The 26,715-nt window shown below is 35.6% G+C and overlaps 1 protein-coding gene across 1 annotated transcript; it reads right to left on the bottom strand.

The window, feature by feature from the left end:
• Positions 1–5,796: 5,796 nt before the first annotated feature.
• Positions 5,797–15,851, bottom strand: LOC133177212 (zinc finger protein 629-like). The gene is made up of 6 exons (XM_061312291.1): positions 15,715–15,851; positions 14,405–14,581; positions 13,891–14,075; positions 8,503–9,754; positions 7,912–8,085; positions 5,797–7,052 (listed from the first exon to the last, which is right to left on the bottom strand). The coding sequence occupies exons 1-6, from the start codon at positions 15,833–15,835 to the stop codon at positions 5,998–6,000; spliced, it is 2,964 nt and encodes a 987-aa protein (XP_061168275.1). The 5' UTR covers positions 15,836–15,851; the 3' UTR covers positions 5,797–5,997.
• Positions 15,852–26,715: the final 10,864 nt, after the last annotated feature.

The following is a 26,715-nucleotide window of genomic DNA, read 5'->3' as shown; positions in this document are numbered from 1 at the left end:
TTACCGAAAAGTAAGAAAAAGATTCCCCTCAAGTTTAGGCAGTTTATTTTTTTTTCGGGGGGGGGGGGGTTGTTTCTTGTTTTTTTTTTTTTTTTTTTTTTGTTTCCTAGTCAATTTTATGGGATGCTGCCCCCCCCCCCCCTTCAAAAGCACGAACCTGTCAAAGACATAATAATGGCTCTTCAAAAGGCATAATAACGACTTTTGGAAAGGCGTAATTACGATCTTATATGCGTTATTACGCCTTTTTCCGCGTTATAACGCCTTTTCAAAAGGCGTTATAACGCCTTTTAAATTTTTTTTTACCGTAGTTTGAACATAATAGGCTTTCGTACAGGTGAATATAACATTAGGAAATAATTTAGCGGGGGGGGGGGGGGGCTCCCCCACACAAACAATTTTTTTCTGAATGTAAATTTTTACTTTTAATTTAGACTAAATTGAAAGGCTGGTCCCCCACTAATGGACCTTAATCCCCCACTATTACCTCACCTCAACCCCCCAGAAATAATTCTCTTTTCCTGGTGGCTCATCAAAGATTTTTTCAGCTGTCATTTTCCCTGAAAATACCCCCACCCCTTTCAAAATCTATCCTATATTATAAAAAGAGCAGAGATAGACATTAACTTTCAAATTCACTTGCCCTTTGGGCAAGTGATCGCAAACTGATTCGTCCGAATGCAAAACTTGGTTGCCCAAAATTAGGAAAGAACTTACGAAGAAAATTATTTATTACTGTAAATGTTTTGATAAGAAAAAATGTGACTAAATACACTACTGTCAATTTAGTAAGCTGAGCTACCTGAAAAATTGTCGATGCTGCATTTGTACATAAATGTACAAACCACTTTTCCCCTGAAAATGCCCCCAATCCCCATCCCTTTCAAAATCTATCCTATATTATTAAAAGACTTGGAGCCTGACATTATTTGTTTTTTCATAGCAACTTAAGTTAGTAGGTTATAAAAATTCCAAATTAATACGACTGGTAATGTTTATTTAACCCTGCTTCTCTCATAACATTTGGCTAAGACCTCAGCAAATGTAAACAAGTAAGATGACATGCACTGGTCGGCAGGGGATGCTCACTCCTCCATGGCACCTGACCCACCTCTAAATTTTGAGGTCTGTATTTGCTCTGCTTCAAATTTATATCGTTCATTGGACTTTCGAGATTGAATACTGTTCGTTATCTTCATATTTCATCTGCTTATTGAGTTCGTATCATTTAATCATTGAATCATATAATAAAAAAATATTTTTTTTTTCAGTCAATACGATGATTTAGCCACCTTCGAAGTATAATATTCACCACGGCCTTCGGGCTCAGTGAATATTGTACTCCTCAGGTGGCTAAATCATCGTATTGACTGAAAAAAAAACAGCATCAATTGTATAATAATGACCCTGCTTTTCTTTAAAGATTTTTCCCTATTATATTTGCATGTAGAAATTTCATAGTCTATTGTGACCCCACTCTTCCTGCAGGTTTAGTTTCAGTTTCAGTTCTTTATTTTGTGGGATCTATGTCATATTGTAATTTTTGAATTTACCGGGTGGTAGTAAATACAAAAATTACAATATGACAATTTACTACCACCCGGTAAATTCAAAAATTACAATATGACACGTACATCCCATAAGTAATATATAATTACAGTACAATATATATCAATTACATACAAAGTACAATAACATGTATTACACTTACAAACTTGTGATACTTACATTCTTTTATTTAGCTAATTGTTTTAAACATTCTAATCGTAAGTTTATGATTTGAGCAAATTTAATCCGCCTTACCTGATGATGCTTGTATAAAATATATTGTTGTTCTTGAGGAGAAAATTTAAAAAGTTTTTTCCCTTTATAAATCCATGTAAAACATTGATCCCCAATTGTGGTCCACTGTTGGACCTGTGATTTTAAAATATTGAAACTGCACCATGCGCGGATCTAGAGCCCCCCCCCCCCCTGGAATTTGCAGTTTTTAAAGGTATATACTGAAGCAAATAAAAAATGACTTTGCCCCCCCCCCCCTTAGAAAACGTGGATCCCACCATCACCACCACGAAATAGGTGTTTTTCATGTTTGGGAAATGGATTTTGTTTTTTTAATTTAATTATTTATTTGTTTATCTATTTATTTATTTTTTTTTGCTTGTCAAGAAATTGAGAATTTTTTTGGGTTTAATTCGTTTGTGAAGGGAATTTTTTTTTCTTTTGCATGTCAAAAAATTTTTGGGTTGGATTTTTTTTTTGATTGGGGTGGACCCCCCCCCCCCCCCCCCGGAAAAAATCCTGTATCCGCGCCTGTGCACTACCTGTTGATGCTTGCATATAAATATGACTATCATGACATTGCTGCCTTGAGAAATTTTTCTATTTATCTCTATGTAAAACTCTGATCCCCTACTGGGGCCTACCCTTCTACTGGGCCTATGATTTGCACAATTGGTAATCTACACTATCTGAGGATGCTTATATTCATTAATTTAACTAATAATGGCCCAATTGTTCTTGAGAAGATTTTAAAAAAAATTGCATATTATTTCCATCTAAAACGGAGATCCCCTATTTGCCCCTCTACCACCAGGGGCCATGATTTGAAAGTTTTTAATGTGCATTACCTCGCTTGGGGAAACTTGGCCATGTTAATATGTAATCATGGCAGTGCTGTTTTAAATTATGCTAGTGTTGCACCTACAGCGAAAGCAATAATTCTTATCACCCACTGTTATTTTAAATTTGCATTTAACCAGCTGTTAACTATACCTTATCATTTTAACCGGCTACTTATAATGTGGAGCGGTACTAAGAACTATTAAGATAAGCAGACTTAAAAGATTACAACAATGTAAAATTTTCATATGTGAGTAGCTTTCGTAATCTGTATAGCTAGGTGTGGTAAGCCAACTAAATCTGACTGGACATTTAAACTATGAATGATTCGTATAATATGATTCCTACAGATCACACGCCAAATACGCCCATCTTCTTTATAAAGATAATTTCTTTTATACCGGTATGACATTACAATGTAAAACTTTTACCCCCTACTGTGGCCAACCCTACCCCCGGAGGCTATGATGGACAATATTTTATCTACACTTACTAAACTGCTATATAAGCTTTCACTAAAGCAATGAATAAGTGAGCGCAAAAAAGGGCCAACTTTGAAAATAAATTGTACAAGAGGCCCGGGGCCACATCGCTCACCTGAGCACTGTCGCTAGGAAAAAACAAAATCTGTTTAGTATTGCAATACCTAAATGCATGAGTAGTCCCGACCTACCCCGAAAAGGGAGGGGGTATGATTTGAACAAAATTGAATCTACACTAACTAAGGATGCTTACACATTAAATATTTTTTTTTTGACGAACTGTGACCTTTTTTCTTACAAATTTAAACTTTCATTGTGGCCCCTATACCTACCCCGGAGGGTCATGATTTGATCAAACTTGAATCTACACTATCTGAGGATGCTTCCATATAAATATGACCAATCATGGCTTTGCTGTTCTTGAGAAGATTTTCTAAGATTTCTCCTATATATTCCTATGTAAAACTTTGATCGTCCATTGTGGCCCCACCCTACCCCGGGAGTCATGATTTGATCAAATTTGAATCTACACCACCTGCGGATGACTCCATATAAATATGACCAATCATAGTTTTAATGTTCTTGAGAAGATTTTTGAATTTTTTTCTTATATACTCCTATGTAAAACTTAGATCGTCCATTGTAGTCCTACCCTTCCCCCAGATTTGAACAAATTTGAGTCTACACCACCTGAGAATGCTTCCATATAAATATGACCAATCAAAGCTTTGCTGTTCTTGAGAAGATTTTTGAATATTTTCCCTATATATTTTCCTATGTAAAACTTTGATCGCCCACTGTGGCCCCGCCCTACCCCCCGTGGGTCATGATTTGAACAAACTTGAGTCAACACTACCTGAGGATGCTCATATAAATTTGACCAATCAAGACTTTGCTGTTCTTGAGATGAAGATTTTTAAAGCTTTTCCGTATGTATTCCTATGTAAAACTTTGATCGCTCACTGTGGCCCCACCCTACCCAGGGGGGGGGGTCATTATTTGAACAAACTTGAATTTACACTACCTGAGGATGCTTCCACATAAGTTTAATATTTTCTAACACAGTGGTTCTTGAGAAGAAGATTTTTGAAAGATGCCATAAATTTTTCATGAATTCGCAATTATTTCCCCTTGGAAGAAGGCGTGGCCCTTCGTTTGAACAAATTTGAATCCCCTTCACCCATGGATACTCTGTGCCAAGTTTGGTTGAAATTGGCCCGGTAGTTCTGGAGAAGAACATGAAAATGTAAAAAGTTTACGACAACAACAACGACGACGCCAACGACAAACAACGAGCAAATTTTGATCAGAAAAGCTCACTTGAGCCTTTGGCTCAGGTGAGCTAAAAAGATTTAGATATACAATCATACAATCGATAGTTTGTCCTTCGAATTCGGAATATGGGCTATCACATAATCCATTGTGAATTTCCATATATGGTATTAATTTGACGGCCACGTTGAATTTTGTCTATCCTCCGAAAACGGAGATTGTCTGGACCCGTTATTCGGCTGTTAAGTTCACAGGCACCTGACATGTGGAACCCCCCCCCCCCCCCAATAAAAAGTGAGAGCTTGTAATTTCTGAAGATTATGATTTCCCCTTCAATCACTTCCATGTGTCGTCCTATGCCAACAGATGGTGCTTTTCCTTATGTTTAAAGACTGACCATTTACGTGGCGAACCTTTCAACCTAAGAAAAGGCACAATCTGCTGGCGTAGAACAAGATATGGGAGTAATTGACGGTGAAATCTCATATTTTTGAGAATTATAAGCTCTTACTATTTTTTTTTTAATTTAAGGGGGATCCACACTTATCAATAAAAACCTACAGCGATACAAAGTAAATATCATCGTCGCAAAAATAAACACATTTCTGATTTTATACTAGGTGGTGCGTAAAAAAAAAATTACACTGAATTTCTCCTTGAAGCAAACTACCCCCCTCCCCCATCCATGTATGATTGGTTTGTTGTCTCTTTGGCTCCAAATCAAGCCATTTCAGCCAATAAGAGCTTAGAGTCATTCATTCATATTCATGTAACAACAACTTGTACACGTATCTTGGTGTAGTCTACTTCTCTGTCGCGTGATATTTTCCTTGTTTATGGTGGCAGATTGGGGTGGGGATGCCCCCCCTTTTTTTTTAATCTTAAAAAAAGGGGGGAGGGGTGATTGTGAGTTATTTTCAGTTTTTTTTTTTCCAAAAAAGTTTGCACCCCATTCCCTCCTAATTTGCAATCTTGAATCCACTTTTTTTTCTTACCAAAGATTCAAATTAGGCTTTAATAATATGTTTAGTATTTGAAAAGTTGTTTATAGGCAAACAAGTAGACTACAAGTTTTTTTCTGTCCTGCAACTTGTATAGCTAAAAAATAAAACCCTTAAGCCTTTTAAAACAAACATTTTGTAGCTATTACTTAGATTTAATTACACAATTCCATCCTCATTCAATATGAACACAATTAAGAGAAATCATAAATGATTTTGTCAATAAAATACAAATACATGTTAAGGAAATTCCCATTGTTTACAAGGAGTAATAATAGTTATATAGTTAATTTGCCAAGCTGTATATTTTACCATATGTTGTTACAGAACAATTTTCATTTAAAGTGCAAATATTTGGATTCAAATGTATGTACAGCAGAAAGTAAAAAATAAATATTTGAAAGCTTACTTACACTTATGTACAATAACAAATAAACATCAATTTATTAAGGCAAATTTAATATAAAACAATATTTATATAATTTTCTAATTATATATCACTATAAAAAAGTATCTATATATGCAAAAACATTTATGTTCAATAAACCATAAAAAGTTGCAGAGAAGATTGAACTGGGTTTTTTTTTCTCTCTTTCAAAAATCAAAATCTAGTTTACTTTTTACAAAACATCACTGTGGGGTTGAGTAACTGCTAAATGTGATGACTGCACATTTAAATAATTGGGAGGAATGTAGTCTTCTTCCTCCCCCTCCTCATCTTCCTCCTCAGAACCATCTAACTCCTCATCTTCATTATCATAGGCAGCAAAATCCGAGTTAATGGATGGAAAGACAGGCTTTGAGGAGGAAATGGCCTGAGTTTGTGAATAAGTCTGACCGCTAGGCCGGCTCTCTTCAGGGAGGCCACTCTGGTTCTTTACTTCACCCTCCTCTAAGTTACGGTCCAGGTCTGGTTCCTTGTACACTGAGGAACTCATTAACTGATCTCTACTGCGTTTACCATTTTCCTCATTGAAGGTAGCCACCATATGTCCCATAAGGAGATCGGTGTCATCCATATTCCCTGTGGAACCCTTGCCAAAGCGGTTCTCCTTATGTCTCCTAATGTGACGCTGAAGGTATCGCTTCTGGGTAAACATTTTGCTGCATAAATAACAAGCAAATTTCTCAGTAGAGAAGTGAAGATGCATGTGTTGCTTCAGATTTGGAGCAGTGGTAAATCTCTGATGACAGACTTCACAAGAAAATGGCTTCATCTTAGTTGGTCGTTCTGTTTCGTCTATTCCTTCTTCCTTTAACTGTTGGTGGCGTTTAAGATGTCTATATAGATAGCGATCCTGGCAGAACTGCTTCCCACAGATGTGACAAGTAGCTGTAAAGACTTCCTTGTGAATTGACCTGTGTCTGTCCAGATCTTGTTTACATTTGTAACTCTTATCACAGTCAGGACAGGGAAATGGTCGATTCTCACTGTGGGTCAACATGTGCCGCTGTAGAATGTTAGTGTGGCTAAATTTTCTGCCACAGATGTGGCAAGGAATGTGGTCAGAAGTGTTATGTATGATCATATGATGTTTCAGTTCAAATCCAGAGACAAATTTCTTGTCACACATGGTGCAGGGGAACTGGCGATCATTCATGTGTCGTTTCATATGTTTAGCCAGACTGCTATTCAGCTCTTTTCCACAGAGTTCACATTTATAAGGCTTTTTGCCTGAAAGAGCAAATTGTTCAGTTTAAGAGATAGGGTACATGCAAAACAGAAATGTTGTCACACATCAACTTGCATTATGCTCATTAATATCTTTAACAAAACATATTTCACGTGCAACTTATGCCATATTAGTTTTCATATCTCCCAAATCAGCACTAGGGTATATATACTCTTCACATTTGTTACACCTGATTGCACACTTGGAACTCATGGCTGATAAAATTATGAGGTATTTCTTAGTATTTACATATTTTAAAATTTGTTGTTTTACGTGCATTTTGTGTTTGTTTGACTTTGTAATGCATTGACCTATGCAATTGATGTTACTTTTTCTCTTGACATGGTATAGCGGTGGGGTGTCCTTAAATGTCCACACAGGTGAGATCTGTATAGTGATTTACTTTGATCCCTGAAGAAGTCAGTCTTATATATGGACTCGTGAAATTGAAAAGAACGAAGAGAAATATGGTGGACAAGGATAAATCTCTTCCTTTTACGAGTCGTGTTCAGCTTTAATTAAGAAAGAAAAAGTTTTCAAACTGTTACCATGGCTCCAACTTAAAACATTTGTTCAGCAATGGTTGTATATAATTTTCCAGAGTACAAAAAATACACAAAAATATCTTCTAATTTTTTTTTGGATCTAATAAGAGCAGAGTATTACCATGAATATGCATCAGCAAAGTTTAAATACTTCCATTTTAATACACAGAGAATTACTAATAGTCAATTCACAAGGAAACACCAACAAACTGAAATTTATTTACTACAAAACAACCAACACCCTTCCATTGATTTATAAAAAAAAATTAACAATCAACACAAATGCAAAAAGCTTCCAAAATATTGACACGATTACCTGTATGTCTGGTCATGTGACGTCGTAGATGCCCAGACTCCCTGAAGCTCTCCCCACAGACTTCACATGTGAAAGGCTTGTCCCCAGTGTGTACCCTCATGTGATTTCTCAAGAGATCATTACGGAAAAATATCTTACCACACTCATCACACACAAAAACGCTGTCCTTCTTAGCTGTAAAGAAAAAGTTAATAAATTCAAAATATGCTGTTAAAAGAAAAAGCATGTATCATAGATGAGTGTTATTCTTTGAACAATACAAATTACTGTAAAATGTAAATATGAAAAGAAAAATTATCCTTCCATTTATTACATAATTTAAATTATATCAATGGAACAGATTTATATAGAATGAAGGCAATGGGTAAGGTACAATATGTGTATAATAACCTCTCAAATTTAGTTTCATATGAGGGACTGACTCATCCAAACCACAAATTAAATTAAAAAATAAATTGATAGAAAAATTTTCCAATACATAATGTACACTGATAAAAACTTTCAGGAGATAGTTTTGAACATGATCTATATTTACAACTGCAGAAAAAATACCCGGTATCTATTCTGAACACGCTCTTCATCAGTCATTACCTGTTCTCTTCTTTTTATTTCCAGGAGACTCCTCATTTGGGGGAATTACAAACAATGTGTCCGAATCTGTACACACTGTGGTTGGGAGCTCTTCTTCATCTTTCTGCTTCTTTTTTCTTGCCTTCTTTTTAGGGGCTTCCTTCTCACTGCTTTTCTTTGTAGCCTTTCTCTTCGGTGCTTTTTTAGGTGTCTTTATTTTGATTTTCAGGGATTTCTTTGGAGGTTCTGGTGTCCAGTCTGAGTCACTTTTGTCCTTCTCAGTTATACTTGAGTCCTCCAGTTTTTGAAAATAAGCCTCAGCTTCGTATTCATCAGTTGTAGATCCAGAGTCCTCATTGTGGGGGAAGTCTTCAACAGGATCATCGTCTGATAAATGATCTGTTGGTGCAGTATCTTCCACATCAACATCAGGGGGTTCTTCCTTAACACTGATTGTTAAATGTTGTACCTTTGTAAATGAATCTGAATTTAGCTCTGTTTCTGTCACTATGGCTTTGAGTGGGCTTTGATCTGGAGTCTGACTGCTACAAGAAGCACTAGGACTCCCTGCTATGGATTTCACTGGACTTGGATCTGGAGTTTGAATAATGGAAGGAGCATCAGGGATCTCTGTTTGCTCTTTGTGATTCTGGTCCTGAATACTGTCTGGAATACTTTGTTCATAAGATTCACTTTCTGTATTTGACTTCGTTTCCATATTCTTACTAGACTCACTCAGGACAGCACCCTGTAGATTCTGTGTGCCTTGGTTTATCAAAGTATCCTGTAAATTCAGTGATTCTTCATCTGTCACCATGTCCTTTTTTGTCCCCATCATAGATGCTGCTTGCTCAACTGGTTTGGAGATGGTACACTGCTGCACTCCCTGGGTGCTTTGTGAAACATCCCATGATAAGTCAGACAGTCTTTTTCTCCCAGAGGATTTGCTTTTAAACTGTTGCTGATTGGGAACTGCTGGTGTCAGCCCCATTCCAGCAGCATAGGACAAATAATCCCAGTTCATAAGGGAAGGATCTGACTGATCGCTAAACTGGTTCACTATTGACTGGTCTCCCTGAGCTACAGCCAGTCTTCTGTACAGAGCCATCTGTGTTTCCTCAGCAAATTTCTGAAATGATGCAATTTCTGCTTCAGTAGTATCTGTATGTGCCCTGTGACTGATCTCCGAGGAACCTCCTTGCACGGAAGGGAAGTCTGGGATCTGCTTAGGTAATTTGGGTTCTCTCTTGTCTAAACTTGGAGTTCCTCTATTCTGTATAAGCAAACAAAAAATGGATAAATACTCATTCCTTTGTTCAACAAAACTCTGGGTTCACAGCTAAGTACGGCCTAAATTGTTTACACAAAGGTGATAATTTTGACACTGTAATTACTTGAGGTTTAATTATTAAAATATGGCCAATGGGCAATCAAAATTTGCCTTGAATAGCAACTTAGCCAAACTGCTCCTGGCAAAAAGGATGACACTGGAATTACAATAACTGCTTTAAGTGTAGCGCCCAGAAGTTATATTAGGTGACAGAATAACATTAATATATAATAAATAGAAATATGCATTGAATACTATCAGCAAAGTATTCCATTTTTTAACATACATGTAATATATATATCTCATTTTAAAAAATATACAAAAACTTCTGCTTAATATTATTATACTTGGCTCCAATCACATTGATTTCGGAAGAGGTAGCTGCATATTTTTGATATACATGTACATCATTACTTGATATACAAAAATATTTCATCTCACTCTGTGCAAAAATTGTAAATTTCAAGAAAAAAAAAGTTTGTTTTTTTCCATTGTGGGTAAACAGTTTGTTCATAGAAACTTGGCAAAAAGTTTGTTTCAGGATGTTTTCAACTGTAAGCAAAGGTATCTGTTGATCTTGTTCAGTTAACAGACTCAGAGGAATAAAGCACATCTTTTTAAAGTTATACACATTTGTTCATTTCCTTTAAAAGTATTATTTGTGTCACATTTTATGCCTAATGTAAATGATGAAAACAAATGTGGACTTACAGTTGAGTAATTTTTTTTTCCACTAATGGATTTAGTCAGCTACAATAAACATAAAACTGCTTATACATCTATTCAAATTGTTTACAAAATTTTCAAACCTGACCATTCTTTAAAAAGATGAATATTATACATGTATCATTTCTTTGTCAGTCTTATTACAAGAGGCCAAAGGGCAACAAAGCTCACCTGTGTTACCTTTGCCCTGTGGTTCAAGGAAGACATGACTTAAACCAGGGGTAGAAACTCTCTAAACATACAACTCGCAAATAACTGCAAGTACCAATAAAGTGAACTCGCAATTTCACAAGACTACTCGCAATTTTAAAATAAAAGCTTTTTTTCTAATTTAAAATTAAATACATGTATCTTAAGGATAAAGTAACTTCTGTTAAATAAAGAAAATACAACTAGAGTCTCACTGTGTTTTATATATATTATATTGAATTGAATCAAAAGCATTTTGTTCTGTAAAACTTATACAAATTATATTATATAATTTTGGACCACTTTCTATGCATGTTTTTTTTCCTCCAGTTCTTCTTGATCTACTCTTGATTTTTCTTGATCTAAGTTTAAGAAATCTGGTAAAAAATCAACTCGCAAGTTTTTGCGAGTTACTATATTTTCAACTCGCAATTTTGATATTCTAACTCACAGTTTGCGAGTAATATACATGTATATTGAATTTTGAACCCTGTTAAACAAACTTGAATTAACACATAATGGGATGCTTCAATATCAATATGACTTACAATTCCTTGCTGTTCTGGAGATATATTTTTATGTAAAACTCTTGATCCCCCATGGTGGCCTCACCCTACCCCCAACCCATCCATCTCATGATTTGAACAAATTTAAATTAAAAGTACCTGATGATGCTTTCATACCAATATGACTAATCATAGCTTTGCTCTTCTTGAGAAGATTTTTTAAAAAAAATCTCCTATAAATTCCTATGTAAAACTTTGATCCCCCATTGTGCCCCCTACCCTCAGGGGTTATGATATGAACAAACTTGAATCTACACTATCTGAGGATGTTTCCATATCAATATGGCTTTACTGTTCTTGAAAAGAAGACTTTTAAAGATTTTTCCCTATATATTTCAATGTAACACTTTGATTCCCCATTGCCTAACTTAATACTTTTTTTGGTAAAAACTATAAGCAAAATCGAAAGTTTGTTTAAGAAAGTAGAACTTACAGAAAAGGGGCGTTACGGCCTTTTATGTACAGGTACACAGAGTTCTTGGTGAACAGTCTAGCTATGAAACATAGAAACATTTCCCTGGAACATATTTTTTTTCATTTTAAAAAACCATATGATATCATTCTTGTGTGTTTTCTCTTGTTTTCAGGCCTGTAGGAAGCATTTTCATCGGGTTGGGGTGGGTGGGGGGAGCAGTGGGCACAAAACAAACATTTGTTGATAAGCTTAACCCCCCCCCCCCCCAAAAAAAATGAGACATTCCTGGTGAGGGGGCACAATGATAAATTAGCCTTATTTCTTTTCTTATGTATTTACTGACAAAATCATTGAGGGGGCACAATCAGAAATTGCTTTTTTTTTTTACTGGTATAGTATATACTGGCACCCTCACCCTACTCGCTACCTACGGACCTGGTTCAGGGCCATAAAACTTAGATGAGCTCACTTTTGATCCCAGTCTCTCTTTTCTACATACTATTAATTCCTTTGGTAAACATGAGACTGTGATCAAAAGTGAGCCCGTCTAAGTTTTATGGCCCTGGTGCAAGATGTTTCAAATAATTATGATAAATATGACTGCCATTTTTGATTGCCCGCTTATGGTACACAAATATCAGGTCTTTTAAATTGATATTGTCATCCCATTATTTTTTTAAAGGAGGACAGAGAAAATTTTTATCACTAACAAATCTCAGGGCCGAAGTAGGATGGAGCGAAAGGTTGGGCTCCCAACTTTTTGTGTGGAGAATAATCTTTTTCAGCTTTTTACATATGAAAATTCATTTATAAGCTGCACCCTCCCCACTTCTTTTTTTGTAGTATCATCAAACTCTGGCAAATTCTTGCATTGAAAAAAAAAGTTACTGTAAAGTTAAAGAAAGATATCCTAAACATCGCCTCCCACGAAGGAGGAGTTTTGGCAGTTTATTTATTCAATCTTCATTTTTTTTTTAGCCCCCCCCCTTTCGATAAACATTGATATGGATCTGCATCTACTGAGCAGTTGTTGTTCTTTTTTAATATGATATCACTGCAATTACATTAGTTCTTAATATACTGGGGCACTGATCACAGTAGTCTAGTAGTTGGGCGCTAGCTTCGTAGGCGATGGGAGGGTAAGAGTTCGCTTGTCCTAAGTTCCTAGTGCCGGCCAGCAAAATGTAAGATGTTTAACATACGTGTTGGTAATGACTATTCCTTCGGCATTTAAAGTCAAATTGAATGATTTTTTGGTTGAGACCTTAAAAACCGAAGCCCCTCTAAATCCGCGCAAGCCCTGAATAAGCGGATAATGATTCATGTCCCATCGTCAAATAAAATAAAATTAAGAAGATAAAATAAAATTGGAACATATAATAAAACAAAAAGCAAGAATCAAAATTAAATAAGAAATTCAAATGAAAATATAATATGGAAGTTAGAATAAAAAAAGAAATAAAATCTAAATAATTTATTTCAGTTGGAAAAAGAAGAAGTTAGAATAAAAAATAAAGGTAAAAACTGTGGCACTGATGCCCCTCCATAGTTTCTCATTATCAAAATTCGACATTCATGTAGACTTTACATTTGTAGACTTGTCATTGTCTTTGTGTTTTATTCAGAGCGAGGAAATATAAATTCCGGGAAACAAAGTTTACAACATCAAAAATACACACATTCATAGTATAAACTCAAAGTCAACACAGTTGCATATTCGGAACTACATGCTAGGATGTTGGAATTACCTACTTACATATGTAGACTATGAAACTGATACGATTACAAGTTTGGATTTATAAACTTACAAGTTTGGATTTACAAACTTACAAGTCTGGATTTTTGAACACGATTACCCTCCATACTCTTGTGGCCCTACTCCATCCCTGGGAGCTATATTTTGAGCAAACTTTCACCTAAATTTTCTTTTTTGAACCAAGGATTTTTGAGAAGACGATTTTAAAAAGATGCCACAAATTCACTTTTTCCTAATTACCTCCCCTTAATTCAAGAATACTTTGTAGAAAGTTTAGTTGAAATGGCCCATTGGTTCTGTAGCAGAAGTTCAAAATTTGTAAAGTCCACACACAATACATGACAATCTTTGATCAATAAAGCTCACTTGAACATTTGGATTGGATGAGCTAAATATTGTACTTGTTGTGAATTAATATTGTACTTACTGAATTTTCCTGGAATGTGCCCTTTTTATGCGTCAGTATGTGTTGTTTGAGTTCAAAGCCTGATACAAATTTCTTGTCACAGAGAACACATGAGAACTGCCGATCGTTGAGATGCCGTCGGAGATGTTTGGCCAGGCTACTGTTGAGCTCCTTCCCACAAATGTAACACTGATAAGGCTTCTTACCTAATAAACAGGAAGAAATTAATGGAAAAATAATGATAAATTCATTAACAGAGGCAAATTCTCTGTATTAATCCAACACAAAACAATAAAACAGAAAATTAAAATTTTATAGATTTGCTCTCCAAGCTATCTTTCTAGCAGAACCATTAACTTAAGAATCTTTACATTAAATATATTATGGAATATAATCCTTAAGTTTTAGATTATGTACTGACAGGAGCAATTTATGAACATATTTTCTGACCTATATGGCAGAACATGCATTCTTAGGAGGATTACTGAACTAAAATAAATAATAATATAGGTACATCACACAGTCAGTAATTAACCTGTATGTCTGGTCATGTGACGTCTCAGATGCCCCTGCTCTCTGAATTTGTCCCCACAAACTTCACAGGTAAATGGCTTGTCCCCAGAGTGAACACGCTTATGATTGCGCAATAAATCAGCTCTGTTGAAGATTTTCCCACACTCCTCACACATGTAGCTCTGAGGTTTTCTCTTCCCTTGATATAAAATGTTTCTTTTTAAACATTTTTATTGAAAACAATTCAATCAAATATTACTGCAATATATATATTTAAGAATAAATTCTCTTAACCTTTTAAATTCATAAATGTATTCAACAAAATTACACTATAAGATTTGATGTGAATGTTGCTCTAGATTTGTAATACATTATAAGATTTGATGTGAATGTTGCTCTAGATTTGTAATACATCATAAGATTTGATGCGAGTGTTGCTCTAGATTTGTCATACATTATAAGATTTGATGTGAATGTTGCTCTAGATTTGTCATACATTATAAGATTTGATGTGAATGTTGCTCTAGATTTGTCATACATTATAAGATTTGATGTGAATGTTGCTCTAGATTTGTAATACATCATAAGATTTGATGCGAGTGTTGCTCTAGATTTGTCATACATTATAAGATTTGATGTGAATGTTGCTCTAGATTTGTCATACATTATAAGATTTGATGTGAATGTTGCTCTAGATTTGTCATACATTATAAGATTTGATGCGAGTGTTGCTCTAGATTTGTCATACATTATAAGATTTGATGTGAATGTTGCTCTAGATTTGTCATACATTATAAGATTTGATGCGAGTGTTGCTCTAGATTTGTCATACATTATAAGATTTGACGTGAGTGTTGCTCTAGATTTGTCATACATTATAAGATTTGATGCGAGTGTTGCTCTAGATTTGTCATACATTATAAGATTTGATGTGAATGTTGCTCTAGATTTGTAATACATCATAAGATTTGATGCGAGTGTTGCTCTAGATTTGTCATACATTATAAGATTTGATGTGAATGTTGCTCTAGATTTGTCATACATTATAAGATTTGATGTGAATGTTGCTCTAGATTTGTCATACATTATAAGATTTGATGCGAGTGTTGCTCTAGATTTGTCATACATTATAAGATTTGATGTGAATGTTGCTCTAGATTTGTCATACATTATAAGATTTGATGCGAGTGTTGCTCTAGATTTGTCATACATTATAAGATTTGACGTGAGTGTTGCTCTAGATTTGTCATACATTATAATGATGTGAGTGTTGCTCTAGATTTGTCATACATTATAAGATTTGATGCGAGTGTTGCTCTAGATTTGTCATACTTGGTGGTTTTGGAAATTTGATTTCCTCCATATCATCTCCTTGTCTCCTGTCAGCAGCACTACTGCTCTCATCTTTACTCTCTTTATTTTTATCTTCCTTGACTTCATTTGCGTTCTCCATATGGATGTGACTTTCAATTTTAATCTCTCAACAATAAACTTGACTCCAGATTTAAAACTTGTTCACTAAGAAAAATATGTAATACATGTATAAGTATACACAGTAAAATTCAGTTAAACAAAGTCCTGGGAACCTCAGAATTTACTTGTTATGTCTGTAAATCACTATATCTATATTACAAATTTGCTAACTATATTTAGCAAATTTGCAATAAAGATTTTTTCCCTTCTGTTATGACTACCAAATGTATTTTGGAAAGTATTAAATAGAAAGTCACCTTTGAGTTAAAAAGTTGTAAGATGAATTGAATTTCAATATTTTAAAGTTGAAATATTTGAAGTTGAGTTATAAAAGATGCAATTTGTTAAAATTTTTAATCTCTAGGCAACACAAAATTAGTTCTATATTGGTAAATTCTCTATATTCAATTTTATTTTATCAGTAAAATTTTACAAAGAATTCTTAAGAATTTTGCCTAGGATTCAAAGAAACTTCACTTTATTTGTAATTTCACAATATATCTGTTCATACTATACAAGCTTTACTGTATGCATCAACTAAAATCTTTTAAATAATCACAGAGAGGAGTTATAAAATAAAGGACACAAATTAACGCATAAATTATAGTTATAAAAACTAACTGCGGAAAAGCAAGAGGGAGCTGAAATACATTTGAGGAAAAGCAGGATGGCCTTAAACTACATTATTAATAATAGAAGGACTATTAAAGTTTTTTTTCTTGGATGAATTAATTATACATAAAATACCACAAAGATAAAGAAAATCCTTAGTTTGAAATTTTCAATTTTATTTATCAGATATCTATAGAGAATCTTGAATGCTTAGGACTAAGAAACCTGAAATGTTTATACAATACTTACACTCTGAACATGTTGAGTTGCAGCTTGAGACAAATTTTATGTTTACTATGCAGTGGCAGATTTACTATAAAACTGTCAAAGTTAGCGTAAATCATAGTTTCATCAAGAAAATATAAAAATGTCTACTTGGTAGATCTCATTTTTACCCTACAAAATCTCTAGAATCCAGGAGCTTCTGGGGGGCTTCACCCCATGGGCCCCCACCAGGGCTTCACCTGGGCCCACTGACCCCCAGCCTACTTTTTGAGTCCTCCTAACTTCAATTCCTCACAATCCGCACCTGCTATGTATTTTATTACAAAAATCAATAATAAATAAAACTAAATCTTTGTATTTCCCATGTTCAAGAAAATCTGTAGTATTTTAGTGGTATTTTCTGGTCAACCCTGTCAGATACCTGCTGTACTACCCCCCCCCCCCTTTTCTCTCCTCGGCTACTTCCACCTGTCAGCAAATCTAAAAATCATCTAAACCTTTCTAAATGCACTTTTATTAAAACGTATTGTTGTAGCTTATTCCTTTACAACACCTGTCTGACATGATAGATATCAAATTTTGGAATGCCCCAAGGGCCTACTTAGCATGCATCACGTCTATTTATGCATATTTCAACCCCTTGTTCACGATTAATTTAATAAATGTTGATCATTACATTGTTCACAACGAAATGTAATTATTGTTCAATACCTTAATTTATCGTAGATCATGTACACTTGTTGGACAGAAATAAAATTATGCGTGGGGTCCTGGCGAGACAAACAGCGGAAATCAATATTTACACTGTATTAAATGAATCGAAACGATAACGAATCCGGATTGACTGAAAGCTGTGGTTGTCAAAGTTAGGACTTCCCGTAAATAGAAGTTTACCACTTTGACAATAAATAGATAAATAAATAAATAAATAAATAAATAAATAAATAAATAAATAAAATAAAACAACACTATAATATATGGTTTACAACTCTAAACTACAGTTAACCATAGGCACTCCCCAGCTTAATAGTTAAAAAATATATATTTACTATACTATAAACATGTTTATAGTATAGTAGATATATATTTTTTAACAATTGAGCTGGGGAGTGCCTATGGTTAACTGTAGTTTAGAGTTGTAAACCATATATTATAGTGTTGTTTTATTTTATTTATTTATTTATTTATTTATTTATTGTCAAAGTGGTAAACTTCTATTTACGGGAAGTAAATGATGATCCCCCGGGGAAGTAAATGGTCAGAAGAGTATATGAGGAGAGAGAGAGATAATGAACCAGGAGATCAGCACGTACTTTGAATGTAAATTTCTACTTGATATTGTTAATACAGGCCCGTAGGAAGCAATTTCACTTTGAGGGGGCACAACCATACATTTTTAGTTGGGAGGGGGGCACTATCAAGTACCAAAATTCCTTTACAAGCATAAAAAGGGGTCATCAGACGTTTTTATTGAGGGGGAACAAGCATAATCATAGTAACTATGTTTTCTATAGTATTCTATATATCGGCAAAATTATTGGGGGTGGGCACGCCCCCCCCGTTCCTACTGCCATGTAATACACTCATCTGAACAAACTATTGAATGTGTTGTTTTTATATTATATCTATAACGATATGGAATTCCTATTTAAAATACAGGATCCACAATATTTTATGACGCAGGGGCGAGAATGATATATTGTTTTAACCACTTATCATCGACAGGTTCCCGAAAACGTCGCAGAATGTTAATTATAGTTTACAATTGTAAACTATAGTTTACAGTTGTAAACTATAGTTTACAGTTGTAAACTATAGTTTACAGATATTTAAAGGGACTGGGACACAGATTTGAACCTCATATTTTCTGAAATTTTCTAAATAATATCATGACTTATATGTTGCTAGAGCATTTCACACCGAAATATATTAAAAGCATATGTAGGAACTTCTTTTATCTGGAAATTATTAAGACTACGAAATTCGGGACGCGTTTGATTGACACATATCCGTGCATTTTCACAAAGTAAACTTTATTCATAATAATTAAGAAATGTAGAAATTTTGTTGTGAATTAATGAAAAATAAGAAAACTATAATCCAGAAAGTTCAGAGTAGAAGTGCGAGAAAGCAAAACCAACTCACTAGTATCGTCAGTCCGTGTTCAGTGATGTGTGCAGACTAAACAAATTGAACACACCCGGTAAAACGTAAAAACTAATAACAAAGAGACCATGACCTGTTTACAAAACACAGGTGTTTAACGTGATGTTATGAAGAATGTTGTCATTGAATTCTTAGAATATTCATATAAGTTCAAATCAATATACTGGAGTTATTTTTTAAATAAAAATAGACACTTAAAATTGTAAACAATGCAACTGTGTCCAGGCACCTTTAAGGTACCGAATTCACCATCCTCACAACGTCAGCTAGGGGTTCTGAGTCCACACGTGTCGTGGGGCCCCTGACAAACTTCATTAAGTATTTTACGGGCTGGCTGCAGCGAAATTCAAATCTTGATTGTTTTTCTAATAATCTTGGCCCATCATATTAATTAAGCCTTTAAATGAAAAACGAGCTGGGACACGTGCATTGACTCAATGATTGTGTACGTTTTATGTCAACTTTTGAAAGCCCCATTTTGATTGGTGCTTCTCAGTGAGAGAATCAAGCCCGTAAACAAAAGGCCAATGGGCCACATCGCTCACCTGAGCACATTGACTAAGGAGAAGCACAAATCAATTCAGTAGTGTTGAAAAGTTTACATTGGATGGGGGTGGGTGGGGGCGAGGGCGGGGGGACTTGATATTTAAACTACATGAGAATGCTTCCATATCAATATAACAAATAGCTTTACTGTTCAGACTTCTTGAGCTGAAGATTTTTAAAGATTTTCCCTATACATTCCTTTATAAAAATTTGATCCCCCATTCTGGCCCCTCCCTACCCCCGAGGGTCTTCATTTGAACTGAATTGAATCTACACTACCTGAGGATGCTTCCATATCAATATGACTAAAGTTGGCTGTGCTGTTCTAGAAAAGAAGATTTTTTCCTATATATACCTATGTAAAACTTTGATCCCCCATTGTGGCTTACCTTACCCCCAATGGTCATCATTTGAACAATCCCGAATCTACACTACGTAAGAATGCTTCCATTTCAAAATGACTAATCATGGCTTTGCTATTCCTGGGAAGATTTTCAATTTTTTTTCTATATATTCCTATGTAAAACTTTGATCCCATTGTGGCCCCACCCTTCCCCGGGGGGTCATCATTTGAAGAAACTTGAATCTTCACTACCTGAGGACGCTTCCATATCAATATGACTAATCATGGCTTTTTCTTGAGAAAAAGATTTTTAAAGTTTTTTCCTATACATTCCTATGTAAAACTTTGTTCCCCCATTGTGGTCTCACCCAATTTCCGGGGGTCATCATTTGGACAAACTTGAATCTACACTATGTAAATAAGGTTTCCTTTAAGTTTTAACTATTCTGGCTCAGTGGTTCTTTGGAAGAAGTTTTTTTAAAACATGCCACCAAATTTTCAGTATTTCTGAATTATCTCCCCTTGAATGAGGGCTTGGCCCTTCATCAATTAAATTACAATTAAATCTTCCATTCTCTCCCCGATTTTTATTCCTCGCGACATATAAAAACGGAGGAGCGAATGGAAGATTTAATTTTAATTAGATTGAGCCCTTCATTTGAACAAACTTGAACCTCCTTCACCCAAGGATGTTTTGTGGCATGTTTGGTTGAAATTAGCCCAATGGTTCTGGAGAAGAAGTCGAAAATGTGAAAAGTTTACGGACGGACGGACAGCTAGACAGACATATGGACTACAGACAAAATGTGATCAGAAAAGCTCACTTGAGCTTTCAGTTCATGTGAGCTAAAAACCAAAATGAAATTTGTCAGGGATCCTACGACTATGTGTGTACCCAGGACCCCTGATATTGTGTGGATGTTATACACATGTATATAGAACTTACGGCAATGACACTCATTGTTCAGATTCATAAACTACTAGTATATATTTAACAACTCTTAACTATGGTTTTCGAATATTAATTATAGATTAGATCGATAAACTATAATTGACAAATGTGAAGCATTTAATCTCTGAAAACTATAGTTATATTATCTATAGTTAAACTATCGTAATTATAGTTTAATTTATGAGTATAAATGACAGTTAACTATAGTTTACGATGAGAAAGGTGAAGATAGCAGGTGATAGATCTAAAAAAAAAAAAAAAAAAAAAAAAAAAAACAACCTATTAACCAGGCGCGGATCTAGGAATATTTTCCGGGGGGGGGGGGGTCCACCCCAGTCAAAAAATTTCACCCAGACTGTTTGTTGACAAGCAAAAGAAAAAAAGGGGGTAAAGTCCATTTCTAAACGTGAAAAAACCTATTTCACGGTAGATCCACGTTTTCTAGGAGGGTTGGTTGGTTCCAAAGTCATTTTTTTTATTTGCTTCATTACATACATATTATTACTCTGCCAATTCGGGGGGGGGGGGGCAAACACACTCTAGATCCTCTGCGCATGATTAACAATACAAATCTGTGAACAGGGCATAAAACATAGACCTCTGGAAGTTCCAGATGTGGAATCAGAAAATGTTTTTATTAAAGAGGATATGCTTAATTTATTGGAGTAACAGCCGAAACATTAATGTTACTTAACAATTCTTCTAGTTTTTCTGAACGAATATCTCATTCAAACGAACATGTCTATCCAAACAAAAGATCAATTTCTTCAAAACAAAGAACTACATGTATATACGGTAATAGCATATTTTTGCCCCCATAAAAGCCAAATTTTGAAAACATCTAGAAATGTACACAATTGTATATATTGTATGAAAATTCTGAATTAACAAAAATATTTGGTTTGGAAGTATATTGTCAGAAATTTTTTATTCTGTGACGTCACAAACTATTTGGATTTTTCATTATTCTCAAGAAAGAGGACAAAATGGACAAAATTAGTTCAATTCTGAGTATATAATGCCCCAGAACAATATTTACATATTCCATTGATACTATGCAGTTTATTATAATTCTACATAATATATCAAAAGAAAAAACGGCGCTGGATGACTTTTAATCAAAATATCGACGTGAAATACCCTTTTTTCCTCTCGAAATCATTAGAAATTTTAAATTACATCATCTTCCTGATATCTAAAATATGGCGTCATGGCTGATAAAAATGATATTTTCCCGCGTTTCAATAGTATAGCGGGAAAATGTATTAATGACAAGATGTTTATACATATGTAGTGTGGATTGGTCAGAGAGTGACCAATATAAATTGATTTTGATGTGTAATAGAGAACTGGTTTTAAAGGTTGGTCACCTCTAGCCGCCGATTTAAGCGAGGAACATCAAATTAAGGACGCCAGGGATGTTCAACAGCAAATAAACACGTCAATTCAACAGGCAAACAATGAGATTTTGAGTCAGTTTTCCAGTATTTTGGACAGTCGACTGTCAACAGTTCAGAGAAGTATAAACGAAAATCAAAAGATTATCGCCGAGCGGCAAGAAGCTAAGTTTGAGCAAGTTTTTGCAGATAATTACAAATTTAAAAAGCGCGGTGATGAAGAACAATACAAGCACAATGTTTAAGTAATAGCAAAGCTGAAGGAGGCAAACGAAGACTAGACTGAAGCTAGCAGCCAATAACAGCAGCCATTAAGCCCGTAGAAGCTAGCAGCCACTAAGGAAATTCATCAAAGGACTGAGAGTACTCTGACGCAATACTGTTTAATGCCTCATTTTCGACAATCTATAATTAATAATTAGATAATTAATGCAACACTTAATTATTTAATAATTCAAACACTTGGAGGCAGTTAAGCTCACCTGCATAAGGAAAATTATGCGGTTTCACAACAAACAAACAAAAAGAAGAAAATGTCACCATCTTTGACCGCTTAAGAATAAAACAGGTTAAGTACTTCCGAGGAATCCCTTTTAAGCTCTTTTACGGGTCTCAGGAACATGATGGTGCCAAAAGGCTAACCTGAAATTTGCTTACTCCTAATATTTACATTGATAAGGGTTTGAAGGTAATTTAATCTATTTTAAGTTATGATCCTTGAAGTGTGCTTCGAACAATTACTGGCTCAAGGTAAAAGGGTCCTCAGGGCTATTATATACAACCATAAAATTTAGGCTGAAGTGGTACCACCAAGTGGTGCCAGGGGCGGGTTACATATTTCAAGCAGCTATTATACCTCTTATCTTATAAGTGTGCTTTAAATCATTACTGTGGCAAGATAGAAGATTTCTAGGGCTATCTTTCCCGCAATCGGTTTGAGGCTGTAACGGCACCACCAAGTGGTGCCAACGGTGGGGAACATCTTTCATGCTTTCATTTTTCAACCATCATTAACCACTAGAACAAACTAACACTAAACTGGAAAAAAGTTAAGGGACTTAAGGAGTTCCTTTGTCAACTTTTTGACAGTTTCCAATGACTAGAAAAGGCCAGTTAGGTAACTGAACTTTGTTGTTTTTCACTTTGTTTATTGATATACGATTAAAAGACAGATGTTATACCCCTTATCTTTGAAGTGTGCTTCAAATCATTACTGGGGCAAGGTAGAGGGCCCCTAGAACTATCATTTCCCTCTATCAGAATGGGGCTGTAGTGGTACCACCAAGTGGTGCCATGGGTGGGGCACGTATTTCAAGCATTCATTTTGAAAGCATCTTTGGCTACTAGAACAAAGTAACACTAGTGAAAGGTTAAGGACCTTACGGAGAACCACTTGCCAGGTTTTCCAAGGGTCCCGGGGAAGAAAAAGGGCCAGTAAGCTAACCTGAACTTTGTTGTTTTTCACTTTGTGTTTTAATATACGGGTTAAAGGTCAACTATTATACCTCTTATCTTTGAAGTGTGCTTCAAATCATTACTGGGGCAAGGTAGAGGGCCCCTAGGACTATCATTTCCTGCAATCAGAATGTTGCTGTAGTGGTACCACCAAGTGGTGCCATGGGTGGGGCACGTAGTTCAAGCATTCATTTTGAAAGCATCTTTGGCTACTAGAACAAAGTAACACTAGTGAAAGGTTAAGGACTTTAAGGATAACCACTTGCCAGGTTTTCGAAGGGTCCCGGGGAAGTAAAAGAGGCAGTAAGCTAACCTGAACTTTGTTGTTTTTCATTTGTGTTTTAATATACGGGTTAAAGGTCAGCTATTATACCTCTTATCTTTGAAGTGTGCTTCAAATCATTACAGGGACAAGGTAAAGGGCCCCTAGGACTATCATTTCCTGCTATCAGAATGGGGCTGTAGTGGTATCACCAAGTGGTGCCATGGGTGGGGGCACGTATTTCAAGCATTCATTTTGAATGCATCTTTGCCTACTAGAACAAAGTAACACTAGTGAAGGGTTAATGATCTTAGGGAGAACCACTTGACAGGTTTTCAAAGGGTCCCTGGGAAAAGAAGGGGCCAGTTAGCTAACCTGAACTTTGTTGTTTTTCACTTTGTGTTTTAATATACGGGTTAAGGGAATGCAATTACACCCCTTATCTTTGAAGTGTGCTTCAAATCATTACTGGGGCAAGGTAGAGGGCCCCTAGGACTATCATTTCCTGCTATCAGAATGTTGCTGTAGTGGTACCACCAAGTGGTGCCATGGGTGGGGCACGTATTTCAAGCATTCATTTTGAAAGCATCTTTGCCTACTAGAACAAAGTAACACTAGTGAAGGGTTAATGATCTTAGGGAGAACAACTTGCCAGGTTTTCGAAGGGTCCCGGGGAAAGGAAGGGGCCAGTTAGCTAACCTGAACTTTGTTGTTTTTCACTTATGTTTAATATACGGGTTAAAGGTCAGTTAATATACCCTTTATCATTGAAGTGTGCTTCAAATCATTACTGGGGCAAGGTAGAGGGCCCCTAGGACTATCATTTCCCGCTATCAGAATGTTGCTGTAGTGGTACCACCAAGTGGTGCCATGGGTGGGGGACGTAGTTCAAGCATTCATTTTGAATGCATCTTTGCCTACTAGAACAAAGTAACACTAGTGAAAGGTTAAGGACCTTACGGAGAACCACTTGCCAGGTTTTCGAAGGGTCCCGGGGAAGAAAAAGGGCCAGTAAGCTAACCTGAATTTTTTTGTTTTTCACTTTGTGTTTTAATATACGGGTTAAAGGTCAGCTATTATACCTCTTATCTTTGAAGTGTGCTTCAAATCATTACTGGGGCAAGGTAGAGGGCCCCTAGGACTATCATTTCCTGCAATCAGAATGTTGCTGTAGTGGTACCACCAAGTGGTGCCATGGGTGGGGGACGTAGTTTAAGCATTCATTTTGAATGCATCTTTGCCTACTAGAACAAAGTAACACTAGTGAAAGGTTAAGGATCTTAGGGAAAACCACTTGCCAGGTTTTCCAAGGGTCCTGTTGAAGGAAAAGGGCCAGTAAGCTAACCTGAACTTTGTTGTTTTTACACTTCAAAGGTATGGGAGGTAGTAGTCTTTCTTTAACTTCATCTCACAATGCAATGTAAAAAAAATGTTTGGTTTAGTCTACTGGTCCCTTCCAGGGCCAGAGAGCCGGAGATCCCTCAAAAAGTCGACAAGATATATTAAATAATAATACTTACCCATAGCAGTGCTATTTTAAATGTTGTCCAAAGATGACAAAGAGAAAATTGCTAACAATTTGGTCCCAAACCTTAACACTACTTAATGGCACCCTTACAACCCAAATGTGACAGTGGGAAACGATAGCCCTATTTTGCCTCAGTCTTGGTTGAATGCACTATTCAAAGGCAAGGTTGATAATAGCTGATATTTAACTCTTTCAAACAATAGATCGTCCTTGGGTAGAGGGTATGCAGTGACCTTGAATCAATTTTTTAGATGAAAGATCAAGGTCAGAAAATAGCTTTGCATAAGAAAACTTTGTTCAGAGTATGTCTTCTCTCCCCTTGGCCTTACCTGGCTCAAACTTTACAGAGTATCCATTGGCGAAGGGTGTTCAAGGACTTGAGCCATTTTTTTTTCAAACAAATGTCAATGTAAAGAAAACCTCCTTGTGTAAAATCCTTGTTCAGAGCATATTTTCTCCCCGCTTGGCTCTTTTGAGCTCATACTTTATACATAGAGTCCTCTCGGGTAGAGGGTTTGCGTTGACATTGAGCCAATTTTCCAGATGAAAGGTGAAGGTAAGAAAATCTCTTTGCATAAACATATACTTGTCAAGAGCAAACGTTCTTTCTAATTTTTATAGATGAAAGGTAAAAGTCAGTAAACTCTTTGTGTACAATCCTTGTCCAGGGTTTATTTTTTTCTCTCGTTTGCCCTACCTGGATGAAACATTTATTTTCTAGGATGGTTGTCAAGTTTATAGAAAACCTCTGCAAATAAATTTCTTGTTCATTTTTCCTTCCATCCAGGTCACAAAGAAAACTACAACTGAGTTCAAGGCTTAAATCCATTACAAAATACATGACTGTTTTCATATTTTGAGTATGCAAAAATGAACCAAATTATGTCCGAAAATTACTCACATAGACCCTCGCCAGACTTGTTGCAGACCGGTAAACGGGTAAACAGGGTACAAATACCATAATTACTATATGGGCCTGTACAAAATTGGACTAGGCAGCAATTAATCATCATTATTCTAATCAAAATAACAAGAAACACACTAGAGGTGTGATAAAATATATAGAGAAACAAAGAGTTAATTTCTATTGTAAAACGTTATATTTTGTATGTTGTTAAACCATTCCCTCGCGTTGATTTGGTCCCTCCCTTCGACAAGAATCAAATATCATGGCACTTTGGAAAAGTTTGCTAACATAAACATACCCTATGAATGCAAAATTTTGGGAACAGCTTTATATTGAGTATTTTGTTAGGCAAGTGTTCCACCCCACCCCCACCCCCCACCCCCACCAGCCTTTATTTTTAGCTCATTTGATCTGACAGATCAAATAAACTTTTATTTCCGATTATAATCTGTGTTGTTGTTGTTGTC

Source organism: Saccostrea echinata, unplaced genomic scaffold (genome assembly GCF_033153115.1).
Source record: "Saccostrea echinata isolate AGI-Se365-2 ecotype Australia unplaced genomic scaffold, CSIRO_AGI_Sech_v1 ptg000105l, whole genome shotgun sequence".
Taxonomy (NCBI): domain Eukaryota; kingdom Metazoa; phylum Mollusca; class Bivalvia; order Ostreida; family Ostreidae; genus Saccostrea; species Saccostrea echinata.
Note: the sequence above shows the minus strand (reverse complement) of the source record. Positions and strands in the feature narration are given on the sequence as shown.

Coding starts and splice junctions, on each gene's coding strand:
- LOC133177212 (XM_061312291.1), bottom strand. CDS start 15,835: ATGGAGAACGCAAATGAAGTCAAGGAAGATAAAAATAAAGAGAGTAAA. Junction 14,076..14,404: donor TCACATGACCAGACATACAG/GTTAATTACTGA, acceptor CCTGTTTATTAG/GTAAGAAGCCTTATCAGTGT. Junction 8,086..8,502: donor AAATAAAAAGAAGAGAACAG/GTAATGACTGAT, acceptor TTTTCTTTACAG/CTAAGAAGGACAGCGTTTTT.